The sequence below is a fragment of the Sus scrofa genome, chromosome 1, assembly GCF_054392235.1.
Source record: "Sus scrofa isolate SSC_HxYL_T2T_F1_AM1 chromosome 1, Sscrofa_HxYL_maternal_Yorkshire_Landrace_v2.0, whole genome shotgun sequence".
In the NCBI taxonomy this organism is placed as follows: domain Eukaryota; kingdom Metazoa; phylum Chordata; class Mammalia; order Artiodactyla; family Suidae; genus Sus; species Sus scrofa.
In genome coordinates, this window is record NC_139383.1 from 131,632,597 (window position 1) to 131,648,310 (window position 15,714).

Below are 15,714 nucleotides of genomic sequence, written 5' to 3' on the forward strand. Positions count from 1 at the left end.
GGAACCTCCATATGCCACAGGAGCAGCCCAAGACATGGCAAAAAGACCAAAAAAAAAAAAAAAAAAAAAAAAAAAGGTATGGGTGAACAATGGAAGAGGAGCCCAGGACAAGGTATGGGAAGGTGTGTGGATCTTCCATCTGTACATTTATTACTTTAATAAGGATATGGATTATATGTAAAACATACTAACCATCAGCAAAAGCTCTAATAGCTATCCAATACAATAGAAAACAGGATCAGGAATCAACATCTCAACAATCAACTGACTCAGATAAGATGAAATATAATAGGAGTAAAGATAAAGTCTTATAGGTGAATTAAAAAGCCTACCTATAAAGATAAAATTTGGGAGTTCCCACCATGGTGCAGTGGAAATGAATCCAACTAGAAACGATGAGGTTGGGGGTTGATCGCTGGCCTCGCTCAGAGGGTTAAAGATCCAGGGTTGCCTGAGCTGTGGTATAGGTTGCAGACGTGGCTTAGATCTGGCATTGATGTGGCTCTGCCAACAGCTCCGATTAAACCCCTAGCCTGGGAACCTCCATATGCCATGGGTGCATCCCTAAAAAGGCAAAGAAAAAATAAGATAAAATTTGGAGGACCTATGGCCACATAGTAACATATTTTTGAAAAACTCAATTAACTAATTGCAAGCAATATGAGTCAGTGTAAGTTGACTTAAAAATAGCTAATAAAATCTTTACGGCTGTGTTTTAGTAGGTGTACCATATCTAATATATTGTCAGTATCCACTTCATGTACTTGTTAGATGACACCTGGAGCATTATGTTCAAATAAGAACAAAAATAGTAAATGGATTATAAACCAGGTTATCATAATAATGACTAACTATGGGTATAGAGTTTACCAAGCATTTTCATTATCACACTAAAGTTTCATAGTTTATTTTTTAATAACTTAATGAATTTTATTACATTTATAGGTATACAACAATCATCACAACCAAATTTCACAGCATTTCCATCCCAAACCTTCATTGCATCCCCCCACCCCCCAACAATCAACACAATGGTTATCCCTGTTTTACAAATAAAGACCCTAAGAGGTTAAGTAAACTATCATTTCTCACAATTAATAAATAATGGTATTGACATTTCATGTATAACAAGAATAATATTGAAAATTCAAGCATACTATAAACCATACAAATGCTTTATTAGGTCAGTCTCCCAACTCAACAAAAATAAAAACAAAAATAAACAAACAGGACTTAATCAAACTTAACAAAGTTTACACAGCAAAGGAAACCATTAAAAAGAGAAGGAGGAAACAGGATTAAGATGGCAGAATAGGGCTGGAGCTCCACTTCTCTTATGAAAACAACAAAATTATAACCAAATGTTGAACAACCTTCCAACAAAGAAACTGGAAACTTGAAAAAAGATATCCTACTCCAAAAGACAAAGAGGAGGCCACATCAAGAGGTAGGAGGGGTGAATACATGACATAAGCAACCCCATACCTCCCGGGCGGAAAGCCCACAGACTGGAAAGTAACTGTATCATATAAACTCACCTATAGGAGTGAGAGTTCTGGGACCCTCGTGAAGTCCTCACTCCTGGGGATCTGGCATTGGGAGAAAAAGCACCTGGAGCATCTGGCATTGAAGGCGAGTGGAGCTTGTGCACAGGTGCTCCAAGGGACTGTGGGTAACAGAGACCCCATTCTTGAAAGGCACACACAGACCCCATTCTTGAAAGGCACACACAGAGAGTTCTGGGACCCTCGTGAAGTCCTCACTCCTGGGGATCTGGCATTGGGAGAAAAAGCACCTGGAGCATCTGGCATTGAAGGCGAGTGGAGCTTGTGCACAGGTGCTCCAAGGGACTGTGGGTAACAGAGACCCCATTCTTGAAAGGCACACACAGACTTTCATGCACACTGGGTCCCAGGGCAAAGCAGAGGCTCCATAGGAATCTCGTTGGACCTGACTGCAGTTCTTGGAGGATCTCCTGGGAAAACAGGGAGTGAATGAGGCTTGTTGTGGGGGAAGGACATGGGAGGCAAAACTCTCTGAAATATTTATCAGCATGTGTCTCTGGAGGTGGCCATTTTGGGAAAATCTGGTCCCACCCATCAATGCTAAGAAGCTCCAGGCCAAACAATGATCCAGGTGGGATCACAGCCCCACCCATCGGTAAAGAGGCTGCCTAAAGATCCTCTAGGCACACAGCCACCTCTAATCTCACCCAGAGACAAAGACCCACCCATCAGAGAGATAGGAATCAGGCCCACCTACCAGTGGGCAAGCACCAGTCCCTCTCATCAGGAAGCTACAGCAAGCCTCCATACCAACTTCAGCCACAAGGGGGGCAGATATCAGAAGTAAGAGAGGCTACAACTCTATTGTCTGCCAAAAGGACACCTCACCAAAAATGTATAAAAATGAAAAGGATGAGAACTATAAATCAGATAAGGAAGAAAGAAAACAACCACAGAAAATTAGCTAAGTGATCTGGAGATTAACAGCCTCCAGGAAAAATACTTTAAACTGATGATAGTGAAGATGATCAAGAACATTGAAATTAGACTGGAGGCAAAGATTGATGATGTACAGCAAAGACTGAGCAAAGAAATACAAGATTTAAAACTTAAGCAAGCAGAGATGCAAAACACAATAACTGAAATAAAAAATTCATTGGATGCAACCAACAGCAGAATACAGGAGGCAGAAGAACAAATAAGCATGGCAGAGGGCAGATTAGTGGAAATCCGGGATGCAGAACAGAAAAGAGAAAAAAGATTGAAAAGAAATGAAGAGAGTGTCAGAGACCTCTGGGACAACATTAAATGCACCAATATCCATATTATACGGAGAAAAGAAAGAGAAAGGGACAGAAAAAATATTCCAAGAGATAATACCCAAAAACTTCCCTAACATGGGAAAGGAACCACTCACTCAAATCCAGGAAGCCCAATGAGTGCCATGTAAAATAAACCCAAGGAGGAACACCCTGAGACACGTATTAATGAAACTGACCAAAATTAAAGACAAAGAGAAAATACTGAAAGCAGCTAGGGAAAAGAAACAAATACCATGCAAGGGAACCCTGATAATGCATTGGCAGATTTTTCAGCAGAAACTCTGCAGGCCAGAAGGGAGTGGCACAATATACTTAACATGATGAAAGGGGAAAAAATCCTCCAACCAAGATTACTTTATCCAACAAGGCTCTCATTCAGATTTGAAAGAGAAATCGAAAGCTTCACAGGTAAGCAAAAGCTAAGAGAATTCACCACCACTAAATCAGCTTTACAACAAATACTAAAGGAACTTCTCTAGGCAGAAAAGAAAAGGGCCACAACTAGAAACAAAAATACCACAAATGACAAGGCTCACCAGTAAAGGTATATATACAGTAAAGATAGGAAATCATCCACACACAATTATGCTACCAAAATCAGAAATCATGAGAAGAGGAGGATACAAATGCAGGACACTAGAGATGCATTTGCAACTAAGGGACCAAAAACTTAAAACAATCTCATATATATAGACTCCAATACAAAATCTTCAGGGTAAACGCAAACCAAAAATCTACAATTGATACACAAATAAGAAAAGTCAACTGAAATACAACACTAAAGATAGTCATCAAACCATAAGAGGAGAGAACAAAAGAAAGGAAGAAAAAAGAGCAACAAAAACAAATCCAAAGCAATTAATAAAATGGCAATAAGAACATACATATCAATAATTATCTTAAATGTTAATGGACTAAATGCCCCAACCAAAAGACATAGACTGGCTGAATGGATACAAAAGCAAGATCCATATATATGCTGTCTTTAAGAGACCCACTTCACTTCTAGGGACACATACAAATTGAAAGTGAGAGGATGAAAGAAAGTATTCCATGCAAACGGGAATCAAAAGAAAGTTGGAAGCAGCAATATTCATATCCAACAAAATAGACCTTAAAATAAAGACTATTTTAATAGACAAGAAAGGACATTACATAACGATCAAAGGATCAATCCAAGAAGATAAAAAATTTTAAATATCTATGCACCCAACATAGGACCACTACAATATATAAGTCAACTGCTAACAACCTTAAAAGGAGAAATTGACAATAACACAATAATAGTGGGAGACTTTAACACCCCACTTAAAGCAATGGACAGATCATCCAGACAGAAAATCAGTAAAGAGACACAGGCCCTGAATGAATCATTAGACCAGATGGACTTAATAGATATTTATAGAACATTCCATCCAAAGGCAGCTGAATACATAGTCTTCTAAAGTACATGTGGGAACAGGGAGGAGCCTAAAGGGACGCTGGGATCAGGGGGAGCAGAGCAAGATGGCAGAGGAGTAAGAGGTCCCGCTCACCTTCTCCCATGAACACATCAAAAAAACACATCTACATCTAAAACGACTCATACAGAACATCAACTGAACTCTGGCAGAAAAACTTAAACCTCCAAAAAGGGAAACTCTTGGCATAACTGGGTAGAACAAAAGGAAAAGAAGAGAGAAAAAAGGAATCAGGATGGGACTAGCATTCCCGAGAGGAAGCTTTGAAGGAGAAAAGGAACCCACATCCTGGGAAGCCACCTAACTGACAGAAAGATTGGAAGGACCTCAAAGCCACGGAGGAAATCACAGCAGCTGGACTGAGAACAGCAAAGCAGAATGAGCACCACACAGATGATCTGAACAACCAGCCAGGATACCACCATCTCAGACACTCAGGCGGGGGCTGGGCACTGAGACTTAGGCTCCAGAGGTCAGTCCCAGGGAGGAGACTGGGGTTGGCCATGTGGAGACAGCCAAAGGGGCTAAGGACTGGTGCTCCATGGGCTGGGAACGGTGTACCACAGGCTAGGGAGGGGAAAGCCATGGTAGAGGGAACTGGGGAGAAGGTCCAGACCCATAGGAGAGGCAAGACTCCATTGTTGGGGAGTGGAGAGGAGGAGGGGCGGATCACCATAGGAAACTCCCTGCACCAGAGTGTGTGCATGCCCACAGGCTCTCAGAGAACAGGGCAGCTCTGATGCAGACTACAGTGGCGAGAAGCCTCTTGCTCATTTAGGGGAGACTGGACATCTCTTGTGCAGGCTGCCGGTGCCCAGGCACCTCTTATGTAGGCTACAGGCATGAGGGGGATAACATGGCTCTTGCACAAACTACAGGTGGCAGGAAAAGACCACGGTGGTCGTCTCAGAGGCCAGAAGGAGGCATGGCTTGCCACCACTGGGAGCCTGAGAGTGGTCTCCACCTGTGACCTGAGTCATGTCAGGGTTGGCAAAAAAGAATAAAAGAGGGTACTGCAACCAAGTACCACACGCTATTTCTCTCACTCCCCTGAGAACACACCGCCCTGCAGCTGCCACTGCCAAATGTTCTGGACAGCACCCAGATACTTGGTCATTGTCCCTTCCTAAGACCCTACAACTAGGAGCAACTGGTGCAGCATTTCCTTCGAGGGCTAAGTGGGACAGTGTGCTTCTTGCATGGTCTGCAATTGGCAGGCCCAAACTGCCACAGCCATCTCTGACTCCAGAGGTGGGCATGGCCCACTGCTGCCAGGGATACCTGAACAAAAATCACTTGCAGGCCCAACCACCTGAGAGGGCACCACAGAGAAGGACATTGCAACAGAAAACCACCTGTTCTTGCTCTCGCTCCCCTGGGAGCACACCCGCCATGTTGCTGCCATTGCCAAACACTCTGGGCATTTCCCAGATGCTTGATCACTGTCCCTTCATGAGAACCCACAACTAGAAGAAGCTTGGGCCACACCTCCTAGAGGGGGGGCTAAACAGAATGAGGTGCTTCTTGAATGGTCTACAAGAGACAGGGGCAAATCACCACAGCTATCTGTGGCTCCAGATGTGGGAGTGGCTCACCACCACTAGGGGTCCATGAACAGACATGACTTGCAGCCCCATTCACCTCAAGGGTACTATAGAGAAGGGCATTGTGACCAAATACCACCTGTTGGTGCTCTTGCACACCTGGGAACACACCCGCCCTGCTGATGTCAGTGCCAAAAGCTCCGGGCAATACCCACACACTGGATCTCTATCACTTCCCAGGATCCTGCAACTAAGAGCAGCCTGTACAGCACCTCCTATGTGGGCTAATTGAGATGGGTTGCTTCATGCAAGGTTGACAGGTGGTGGCGGCAATCCACCCCAGTTATCACAGACTGCAGAGGTGGTCATGGCCTCTACCACTAGAGGTCCCTGAACAGGCACCACCTGTGGTTCCAGTCACCTCAGAAGAGGGCACTGCAATCCACCCCAGTTATCACAGACTTCAGAGGTGGTCGTGGCCTCTACCACCAGAGGTCCCTGAACAGGCACCACCTGTGGTTCCAGTCACCTCAGAAGAGGGCACTGCAATTGAACACAAGCTGTTGTTGTTCTCATTCCCCTGGGAACTCAGGCACCCCACTGCTGCTACTGCCAAATGCTCTGGTCACCTTGTAGATCTGCCTAGAGCCCATTACCACTTCCCAGGGCCCTACAACTAGGAGTAGCCTGAGCCACCTTCCTGCAGGTCCTTGCTGCTGTTGAGAGCCCAATGACCAGGCACTGACTGCTGGCCCTACCCATTGCCTCCTTGTCCCTGAAAACACACTTAGCATCCTGAGGATAAAAGCCTGCTCACACCAAAGAAAGACACAGCAAATATTCAAAATCCCACACCAAAAATAAATAGTAAGCCCCCAAAAATACAAAGGAGTACTCTTGCAAAGAAGTAGCCTTATAAGACTGCAGTTTGGCTTCCCCAAACTCACAGAAAAAGGAAAACACAAGCAAAATGAAGAAGCACAGAAACCATTCCCATTTAAAGCAACAGGAGAATTCACCTAAAGCAGTCAACAGTGAAACAGACCTCTGCAGTCTGGCAGACATTGGGTTCAAAAGGGAGATAGTGAAAATACTGAAGGAATTAAGAGAGGATATTAACAGTAATGCAGATTTCTTTAGAAAGGAACTAAATATAAGGAGGAGCCAAGAAAAACTAGAAAATTCATTTGCAGATATGCAAACTGAGCAAAAGTCAATAATGAGCAGAATGACTAATGCAGAGGAATGAATTGGTGATGTGGAAGATAGAATAGTGGAAATCACCCAGTCAGGACAGCAGACAGAAAACCAAATGATAAAACATGAAAGCAATATAAGAGATCTATGAGATAATATAAAGTGAGCCAATATACACATAATAGGAATTCCAGAAGGATAAGAAAAATAAAAGGGGATTGAAAATATTTTGGAAGAAATTATGGCTGAAAACTTTCCAAATGTAGAGGACATTGATATGAAGGTACAGGAAGCACAGAGGGCCACAAACAAGTTGAACCCAAACAGGCCCACACAAAGGCATATTATGATAAAAGTGGCAAAAGTTAAAGAGAGGAATCTAAAGGCAGCAAGAGAAAAGCAAAGCATTAATTATAAGGGAACCCCCATAATGCTATCAGCTGATTTCTCTACAGAAACACTAGAGGCCAGGAGGGAGTGGCAAGTTATATTTAAAGCACTGAAAGGAAAAAAATTACAACCTAGAATACTCTATCCAGCAAGAATATCATTTAAAATAGAAGGGGAGGAGTTCCCGTCATGGTGCAGTGGTTAACAAATCCAAATAGAAACCATGAGGTTGCAAGTTCGATCCCTGGCCTTGCTCAGTGGGTTAAGGATCTGGCATTGCTGTGAGCTGTGGTGTGGGTCGCAGACACGGCTCAGATCCCACATTGCTGTGGCTCTGGCATAGGCCAGTGGCTACAGCTCTGATTAGACCCCTAGCCTAGGAATCTCTATATGCCACAGGAATGGCTCAAGAAAAGGCAAAAAGATCAAAAAAGAAAAAAAAACTGAAGGGGAAATAAATAATTTCTCCAACAAACAAAAGCTAAAAGAATACAGCAAAACTAAACCAATTCTAAAAGAAATATTGAAAGGGATTTTCTAAATTAGAAAAAAAAATAAGAATTAAGGTGGAGGAAACCACATTTGGAAAGCAATCACTTAAATGAGCCAGCATACAGATCTAAACATGGAGATGTTAAAATAAAAAAAAAAAAACTTCAAAATCATACAATGTGGGGAAGGAAAGTATGAAAATATAGATTCTTTTCTCCTTTTTTTAATGATGCATTTGAGCCTATATGACTATTAGGCTAAAGCAAGCAGATACAGGAAGGGGTTAACATACTTAAAAAACAGGGCAACCACAAATCAAAGCTGAACATTACATTCACAAAAACTGAAAAGAAAAGTACTCAATTATAAAATAAATGGAAACCATCCCACCAATAAAAGAAGAAAAGAGAAACATAGAATCAACTGGAAAACAAGGTTTAAAATGGCAATAAATACATATCTATCAATAATCACCTGAAATATCAATGGACTGAATGTGCCAATCAAAAGACACAGAGTGGCAGATTGGATAAAAAAGCAAAGACCTTCAATCTGCTGTCTATAAGAAACTCACCTTACAGCAAAGAACACATATAGATTGAAAGTGAAGGTAGGGGAAAAGATATTTCATGCCAATGGACAAGACAGGAAAGAAGGAGTTGCAATACTCATATCAGACAAAATAAAATGAAGGCCATAAAGAAAGACAAAGAAGGGCACTATTTAATGGTAAAAGGATCCATTCAAGAAGAGGATATTGGAATCATCAATATATATGCCCCTAATACCTACAACAAATACTAACAGACATAAAAGGAGAAATTGAGGGGAACACAATCATAGTAGGAGACATTAATGCCCCACTCACATCAATGGACAGATCCTCTAGATAGAAAACCAGTCAGGCAATAGAGATCCTAAATGGCACAATATAAAAGTTAGACTTAGTTTACATTTTCAGGACATTATATCAAAAAAAAATCAGAATATACATTCTTGTCAAGTGCACATGGGACATTCTCAAGAATTGATCACCTGTGCGGGCACAAAGCTAACTTCAACAAATTTAAGAGTATAGAAATTATTTCAAGTATATTCTCTGACCACAATGGCATGAAACTAGAAATCAACCACAGGAAAAGAAATGAGAAAAAAACTGACTCCATGGAGACTAAACAACATGCCACTAAAAAACCATTGGGTCAATGAGGAAATTGAGAAGAAATTTAAAAAATACCTCGAGACAAATGATAATGAAGACACAACCACTCAAAATTTATGGGATGCCACAAAAGCAGTGCTCAGAGGGAAATTCATAGCAACACATGCCTTCCTCAAAAAGAAAAATCTCAAATAGACAACCCTACATGTAAATGAATTAGAAAAACAAGAACAAACAAAACCTAGAGTCAACAGAAGGAAGGAAATCATAAAGATCAGAGAGGAAATCGATAAAATGGAGATTAAAAAAAACAATAGAAAAAGTCAGTCGAACTAAGAGCTGGTTCTTTGAAAAGGTAAATAAAATGACAACCCTCTCACTAGACTCACCAAGAAGAGGAGAGAAAAAATACAAATAAATAAAATCAGAAATGAAAAAGTAGAAGTGACAATGGATACTACAGAAATACAAAAAACCATGAGAAAATACCATGAACAACTGTATGCCAACAAATTTGACAATCTAGAAGAAATAGACAAGTTTCTAGAGACTTATAGCCTGCCAAATTGAATCAAGAAGAAAAAGATCAAGGGAACAGACCCATCACTAGAAATGAAATTATATGTCATAAAAACACTCCCCACAAATAAAAATCCAGGACCAGATGGCTTTACAGTCAAATTCTACAAAACATTCAAAGAGGAACGAATACCCATCCTCCTTTAGCTTTTCCAAAAGTTGACAAAGAACAAACACTTCCAAAGACATTCTATGATGCCACTATCACCCTAATTCCAAAAACAGACAAAAATACCACCAAAAAAGAAAACTTTAGGCCAATATTTTGATGAATATAGACGTAAAAATTCTCAACAAAATTTTAGCCAACTGAATCCAAAAACATAAAAAAGTCATACACCACAACCAGGTGGGATTCATCCTAGGTACACAAGGATGGTTCAACATATGCAAATCAATCAACCTAATACACCACATTAACAAAGAAGATCAAACCCCACATGTTCATCTCAATAGATGCAGAAAAAGCATTGGACAAAGTCCAACATCCATTCATGATCAAAACTCTCACCAGGGAGTTACCATTGTGGTTCACTGGTTAACAAATCCGACTATGAACCATGAGGTTGCGGGTTCGATCCCTGGCCTTGCTCAGTGGGTTAAGGATCTGGTGTTGCCATGAGCTGTGGTATAGGTCACAGACACAGCTCAGATCTGGCATTGTTGTGGTTCTGGCATGGGCCAGAAGCTACTGCTCCAATTCGACCCCTAGCATCAAGCCTCCATATGCTGTAGGTCTGGCTCTAGAAAAGACAAAAACAAACAAAAAAACAAACAAACAACCTCTTACCAAAGCGTGTATGGAGGCAACATACCTTAACATACTCAAAGCCATTTATGACAAACCTACAGCAAATATAGTACTCAGTAGATAAAGCTGAAACCTTCCCACTAAAATCTGGAATAAGACAAGTATGCCCACTCTCACCACTGTTATTCAACATAGTACTGGAAGTCCTAGCCACAGCAATCAGACAAACAAAAGAAATAAGACATCCAAATAGGAAGAGAAGAGGTAAAACTGTCACTGTATGCAGATGCCATGAAATGAGCAAAAGACCTGAATAGACATCCAAGGAAGATACACAGATAGCCAACAAGCACATGATAAAATGCTCAACATCACTGATTATTAGAGAAATGCAAATCATAACTACCACGAGATACCACCTCACACCAGTCAGAATGGCCATCATTAATAAGTCCACAAATAACAAATGCTGGAGGGGGTGTGGAGAAAAAGGTACCCACCTCCACTGTTGGTGGGAATGTAAGCTGGTACAACCACTGTGGAGAACAGTATGGAGGTACCTTAGAAAACTATACATAGAACTATCATATGGCCCAGCAATCCCACTCTTGGGCATATATCCAGACAAAACTTTCCTTGAAAAGGACACATGCACCTGCATGTTCATTTCAGCACTATTCACAATAGCCAAGACATGGAAACAACCCAAATGTCTATCGACAGATGATTGGATTAGGAAGATGTGGTATATATACACAATGGAATACTACTCAGCCATTAAAAAGAATGAAATAATGCCATTGCAGCAACATTGATGGAACTAGAGACCTTCATACTGAGTGAAGTAAGTCAGAAGGAGAAAGACAAATACCATATGATATCAATTATATCTAGAATATAATATATGGCATAAATGAACCTTAACACAGAAAAGAAAATCCTGGACTTGTAGAATAGACTTCTGCTTGCCACCAGGGAGGGAAGAGAGTGGGATGGATGGGGTGCTTGGGGTTAATAGACGCAAACTATTGCCTTTGGAATGGATTAGCAATGAGATCCTGCTATGTAGCCCTGGGAACTATGTCTAGTCACTATGATGGAGCATGACAATGTGAGAAATAAGAATGCATACATGTATGTGTACCTGGGTCACTATGCTATACAGTAGAAAATTGGCAAAACACTGTAAACCAGCTATAATGAAAAAAAATAAACATTATGTAAAAAAAAAATAAGTACACATGGAACATTTTCTAAGACTGATCACATTCTGTGCCTTGGAAACTAAGAAAATTAAAATCATTTTAAGCATCTTCTCAGAACACAACACTATACTGGAAATCAACATGAAAAAAAATGCAAGAAACACAAACACATGGAGACTAAACAGCACACTACTAAACAACTAATGTATCATTGAAGAAATCAAAGAGGAAATTAAAAAATACACAGAAGCAAATGACAACAAAGAGACAACACTCCAAAACCTATGGGATGCAGCAAAAGCAGTTCTAAGAGGAAAGTTTATAGCAATACAAACCTACATCAGGAGACAAAAAAAAAAAAAAAAGCTAAAATAAACAACCTAACTTTACATCTAAAGCAGCTCGAGAGAGAAGAACAGACGAGACCTAAGGTTGACAGAAGGAAAGAAGTCATAGAGATCAGAGCAGAAATCAATGAAATAGAAATGAAGAAAACCATAGAAAACATCAATGAAACAAAAAGCTGGTTCTTTGAAAAGATCAACAAAATTGATAAACCCTTAGCCAGACTTATCAAGAAAAAAAGACAGGGGGAGGACAAGATGGCGGAGGAGTAGGGGGACACGCTCGCCCTCTCCCACAAACACAACAAAAAAAGCACATCTACAGAAGAAATGACTCGCACAGAACAACAACCAATCGCTGGCAGAGGAACCTAAACTCCAATAACGGCAAGAAGTTCGTGACATTATTGGGCAGAACGGGAGAAAAGAGGAGAGTGAGAGAAGGTGAATCCGAGCGGGACGGGCGCTCCCGAAAGGGAACTGCGGAGGAGAAAGGGATCCCGCACCCTGGAAAGTCTCCTACCGGGGGAAAGATCAAACGAACCGGAGGAATCTCCAGATGCAGAGAAGAGTGTAGCAGTAAGTCGGAGTACGGAAAAAAGATCAAGAACCCAACGGACCATCTGAACTACGGGCACAGTCACCAAAAATTGAGACGCCTGGGTGGGGGCTGGGCACCGAATCCTCGGCTCCAGAGGTTAGTCCCCGGGAAAGGGCCGGGGGACGCCTGGGTGGGGGCTGGGCACCGAGACCTCAGCTCTGAAGGTTGGTCCCCGAGAGGGGGCCGGGGGACGCCTGGGTTGGGGCTGGGCACCGAGACCTCGCCTCCGAAGGTTAGTCCCCAAGAAAGGGCCGGGGGACGCCTGGTGGGGGGGGCTGGGCACCGAGACCTCGGCTCCAGAGATTAGTCCCCGGGCTAGGGGGGCGGGGAAGAGCGGAAACTGCTTGGGAGGTCTCTAAACCAGTTGACGGGGCAGAGACTGCCTGGGAGACTAGAAAACAAAGCTGTCGCAGAGGAAGGGAGCAATACTCTAGGGGCGGGGAAGTGGAAAGCCGCCTCAGAGGGAACCTGGGAGAAGAGCCTGGTCTGCGCCCGTGCTGGGGAGGGGAAAGAAGAAGGGGTGGGTCCCCACAGAATACCCCCCACGCCACAGCAAGCTTACAGGCCCGCTAGCTAGCAGAAAGCTGTGCTTCCCAGTGCATTCCCTCCCCCCACCCCCGCCACCCCCTACGCTCTCGCCGAACCTGGGGCTGCCTGCCATCCAGGAGGGCTGGCCTCAACAATTGCCTGAAGCCTACCACCGCAGGGGCTCTCCCTGCACAGGCCTGCTTGCCCTTTGGAGGGGCTACACTTCCACAGAGCAGCACCAAACACCACCAGCCCCCTAGAAAAGGCCTGCAGCCCAGAAAAGCTAGAACAAGCCTAGCCAGGCCGTGAATAGATCGACCTAATTCTCCGACGGTTTTTCTGAGACGGGCTCCCCCGGGGAGGAGCCTCTTGAGTCTCCAAGGGCCTTGCTACACGCCCAAGACCCCAGGGGGTGCTAAGACCTAGTGGACCAGCTGCATAGGACTGCCAGCTCCAGGCAGGACCCCCTGCAGCCCAGAAAAGCTGCAACAAGCCTGGCCGACTTGGGAAAAGATCTCAGACGGTCTTTCTGAGTCGGGCTGTCCTGGGGAGGAGCCTCTTGAGTCTCCAAGGGCCCTGCTACCCGCCCAAGACCCCAAGGGGTGCTGAGACCTAGTGGACCAGCTGCATAGGACTGCCAGCTCCAGTCAGGACCCCCTGCAGCCCAGAAAAGCTGCAACAAGCCTGGCCGACTTGGGAAAAGATCTCAGACGGTCTTTCTGAGTCGGGCTGTCCTGGGGAGGAGCCTCTTGAGCCTCCAAGGGCCCTGCTACCTGCCCAAGACCCCAGGGGGTGCTGAGACCTAGTGGACCAGCTGCATAGGACTGCCAGCTCCAGGCAGGACCCCCTGCAGCCCAGAAAAGCTGCAACAAGCCTGGCCGACTTGGGAAAAGATCTCAGACGGTCTTTCTGAGTCGGGCTGTTCTGGGGAGGAGCCTCTTGAGTCTCCAAAGGCCCTGCTACCCGCCCAAGACCCCAAGGGGTGCTGAGACCTAGTGGACCAGCTGCATAGGACTGCCAGCTCCAGGCAGGACCCCCTGCAGCCCAGAAAAGCTGCAACAAGCCTGGCCGACTTGGGAAAAGATCTCAGACGGTCTTTCTGAGTCGGACTGCCCTGGGGAGGAACCTCTTGAGTCTCCAAGGGCCCTGCTACCGCCCAAGACCCCAGGGGGTGCTGAGAACCAAGTGAAATCTGCTACCATCGTGGGGTGGACCTCCCAGTCCTGTCTGCCCTCAGGAAGTCCTCCTTTGCTTCAAAGAAACACTGTTAGTCCCATCAACACTCCAGAAAAGCCACACTGCCTCAAAAAAAGATTGACCAACAACGACAGCCCTCAGGAAATATTCCAGGGCAGTGACAAGGCAAACACTACCCGATAACGGAGAGTACAACTCCCTCAGGAGAAAGAAGACAACAAGCAAGATGAAGAAGCTGAGAAACCACCCCCAGTCAAACCAACAGGAGAACTCACCTAAAACAGTCAACAATGAAACTGATCTCTGCAGTCTGACAGACCTGGAGTTCAAAAGAGAAATAGTGAAAATACTGAAGGAATTAAGAGAAGATATGAACAGCAATGCAGATACCCTCAGAAAGGAGCTAGAAAATATAAGGAGGAGCCAAGAAAAACTAGAACATTCATTTGCAGAGATGCAAACTGAACTAGGGGCAGTAAAAACCAGAATGAATAATGCAGAAGAACGAATCAGTGATATGGAAGATAGAATAATGGAAATCACTCAATCTGGTCAACAGACAGAAAACCGAATCAAAAAAACTGGAAAGCAATATAAGAGACCTATGGGATAATATAAAACGGGCCAATCTACGCATAATAGGAATTCCAGAAGGAGTAGAAAAAGATAAAGGAATGGAAAATATATTTGAAGAAATTATCGCTGGAAACTTCCCAAATCTAAAGGATACTGGATTCAAGATACAAGAAGCACAGAGGGCCCCAAACAAACTGAACCCAAACAGACCCACACCAAGACACATCATAATAAAAATGGCAAAAGTTAGTGATAAAGAGAGGATCCTAAAGGCAGCAAGAGAAAAACAGAATGTTACCTACAAGGGAACCCCCATAAGAATATCAGCTGATTTCTCTACAGAAACACTACAGGCCAGGAGGGAATGGCAAGAGATATTTAAAGTGCTCAAAGGAAAAAATATGCAACCTAGAATACTTTATCCAGCAAGAATATCATTTAAAATAGAAGGGGAAATAAAAATTTTTCCCAACAAACAAAAACTTAAAGAATACAGCAACACAAAACCCAGGTTAAAGGAAATATTGAAAGGGCTTCTCTAAACCAAAAAGAAAGGAAGGAAAGGGAAGAAAAAAGAAAAGGAAAAAAAAAAAGAAGAAGAAGAAGAAGAGGAAGAACTAGGACTGAGGAAGATACAATCAGAGAGCAGTCACTCAAATAAGCCAGCATACAGATTTAATCATGAACATGCTTCAAACAAAATAAAATTAAAAAGAAAAAAATAAAAGAGTCATCAAAACCATAAAATGTGGGCAAGGGATGTTAGGAGGTAAATAATCCTTTTTGTTTGTATGTATGTCTCTCTTCTTAATTTTAATATAATAATGAAGTGTTTGAACTTACAGGACCATCAGGCTAAAA

At 43.1% G+C, this 15,714-nt stretch overlaps 2 protein-coding genes across 23 annotated transcripts in view; one reads left to right on the plus strand and one right to left on the minus strand.

Annotated features, from left to right (window-relative positions):
• FAM227B (family with sequence similarity 227 member B) overlaps positions 1-15,714 on the plus strand; it is a 229,275-nt gene that overhangs the window by 161,368 nt on the left and 52,193 nt on the right. The window lies entirely within an intron of this gene.
• The window catches only part of GALK2 (galactokinase 2), a 254,112-nt gene that overhangs the window by 8,499 nt on the left and 229,899 nt on the right, over positions 1-15,714 (minus strand). For 4 of the 20 annotated variants that reach the window (XM_084970577.1, XM_084970565.1, XM_084970575.1 and 1 more), the window contains 2 exons: positions 1,796-1,975; positions 905-1,611 (listed from right to left, as the gene is read on the minus strand). In XM_084970577.1, the coding sequence (XP_084826703.1) occupies positions 1,539-1,611; positions 1,796-1,975 (253 nt within the window). In that variant the 3' untranslated portion in view covers positions 905-1,538. Of the gene's footprint in view, positions 1-904; positions 1,976-15,714 lie in introns of those variants that run through there. The other 16 variants (XR_014811515.1, XM_084970528.1, XM_084970518.1 and 13 more) reach the window with 8 other exon arrangements.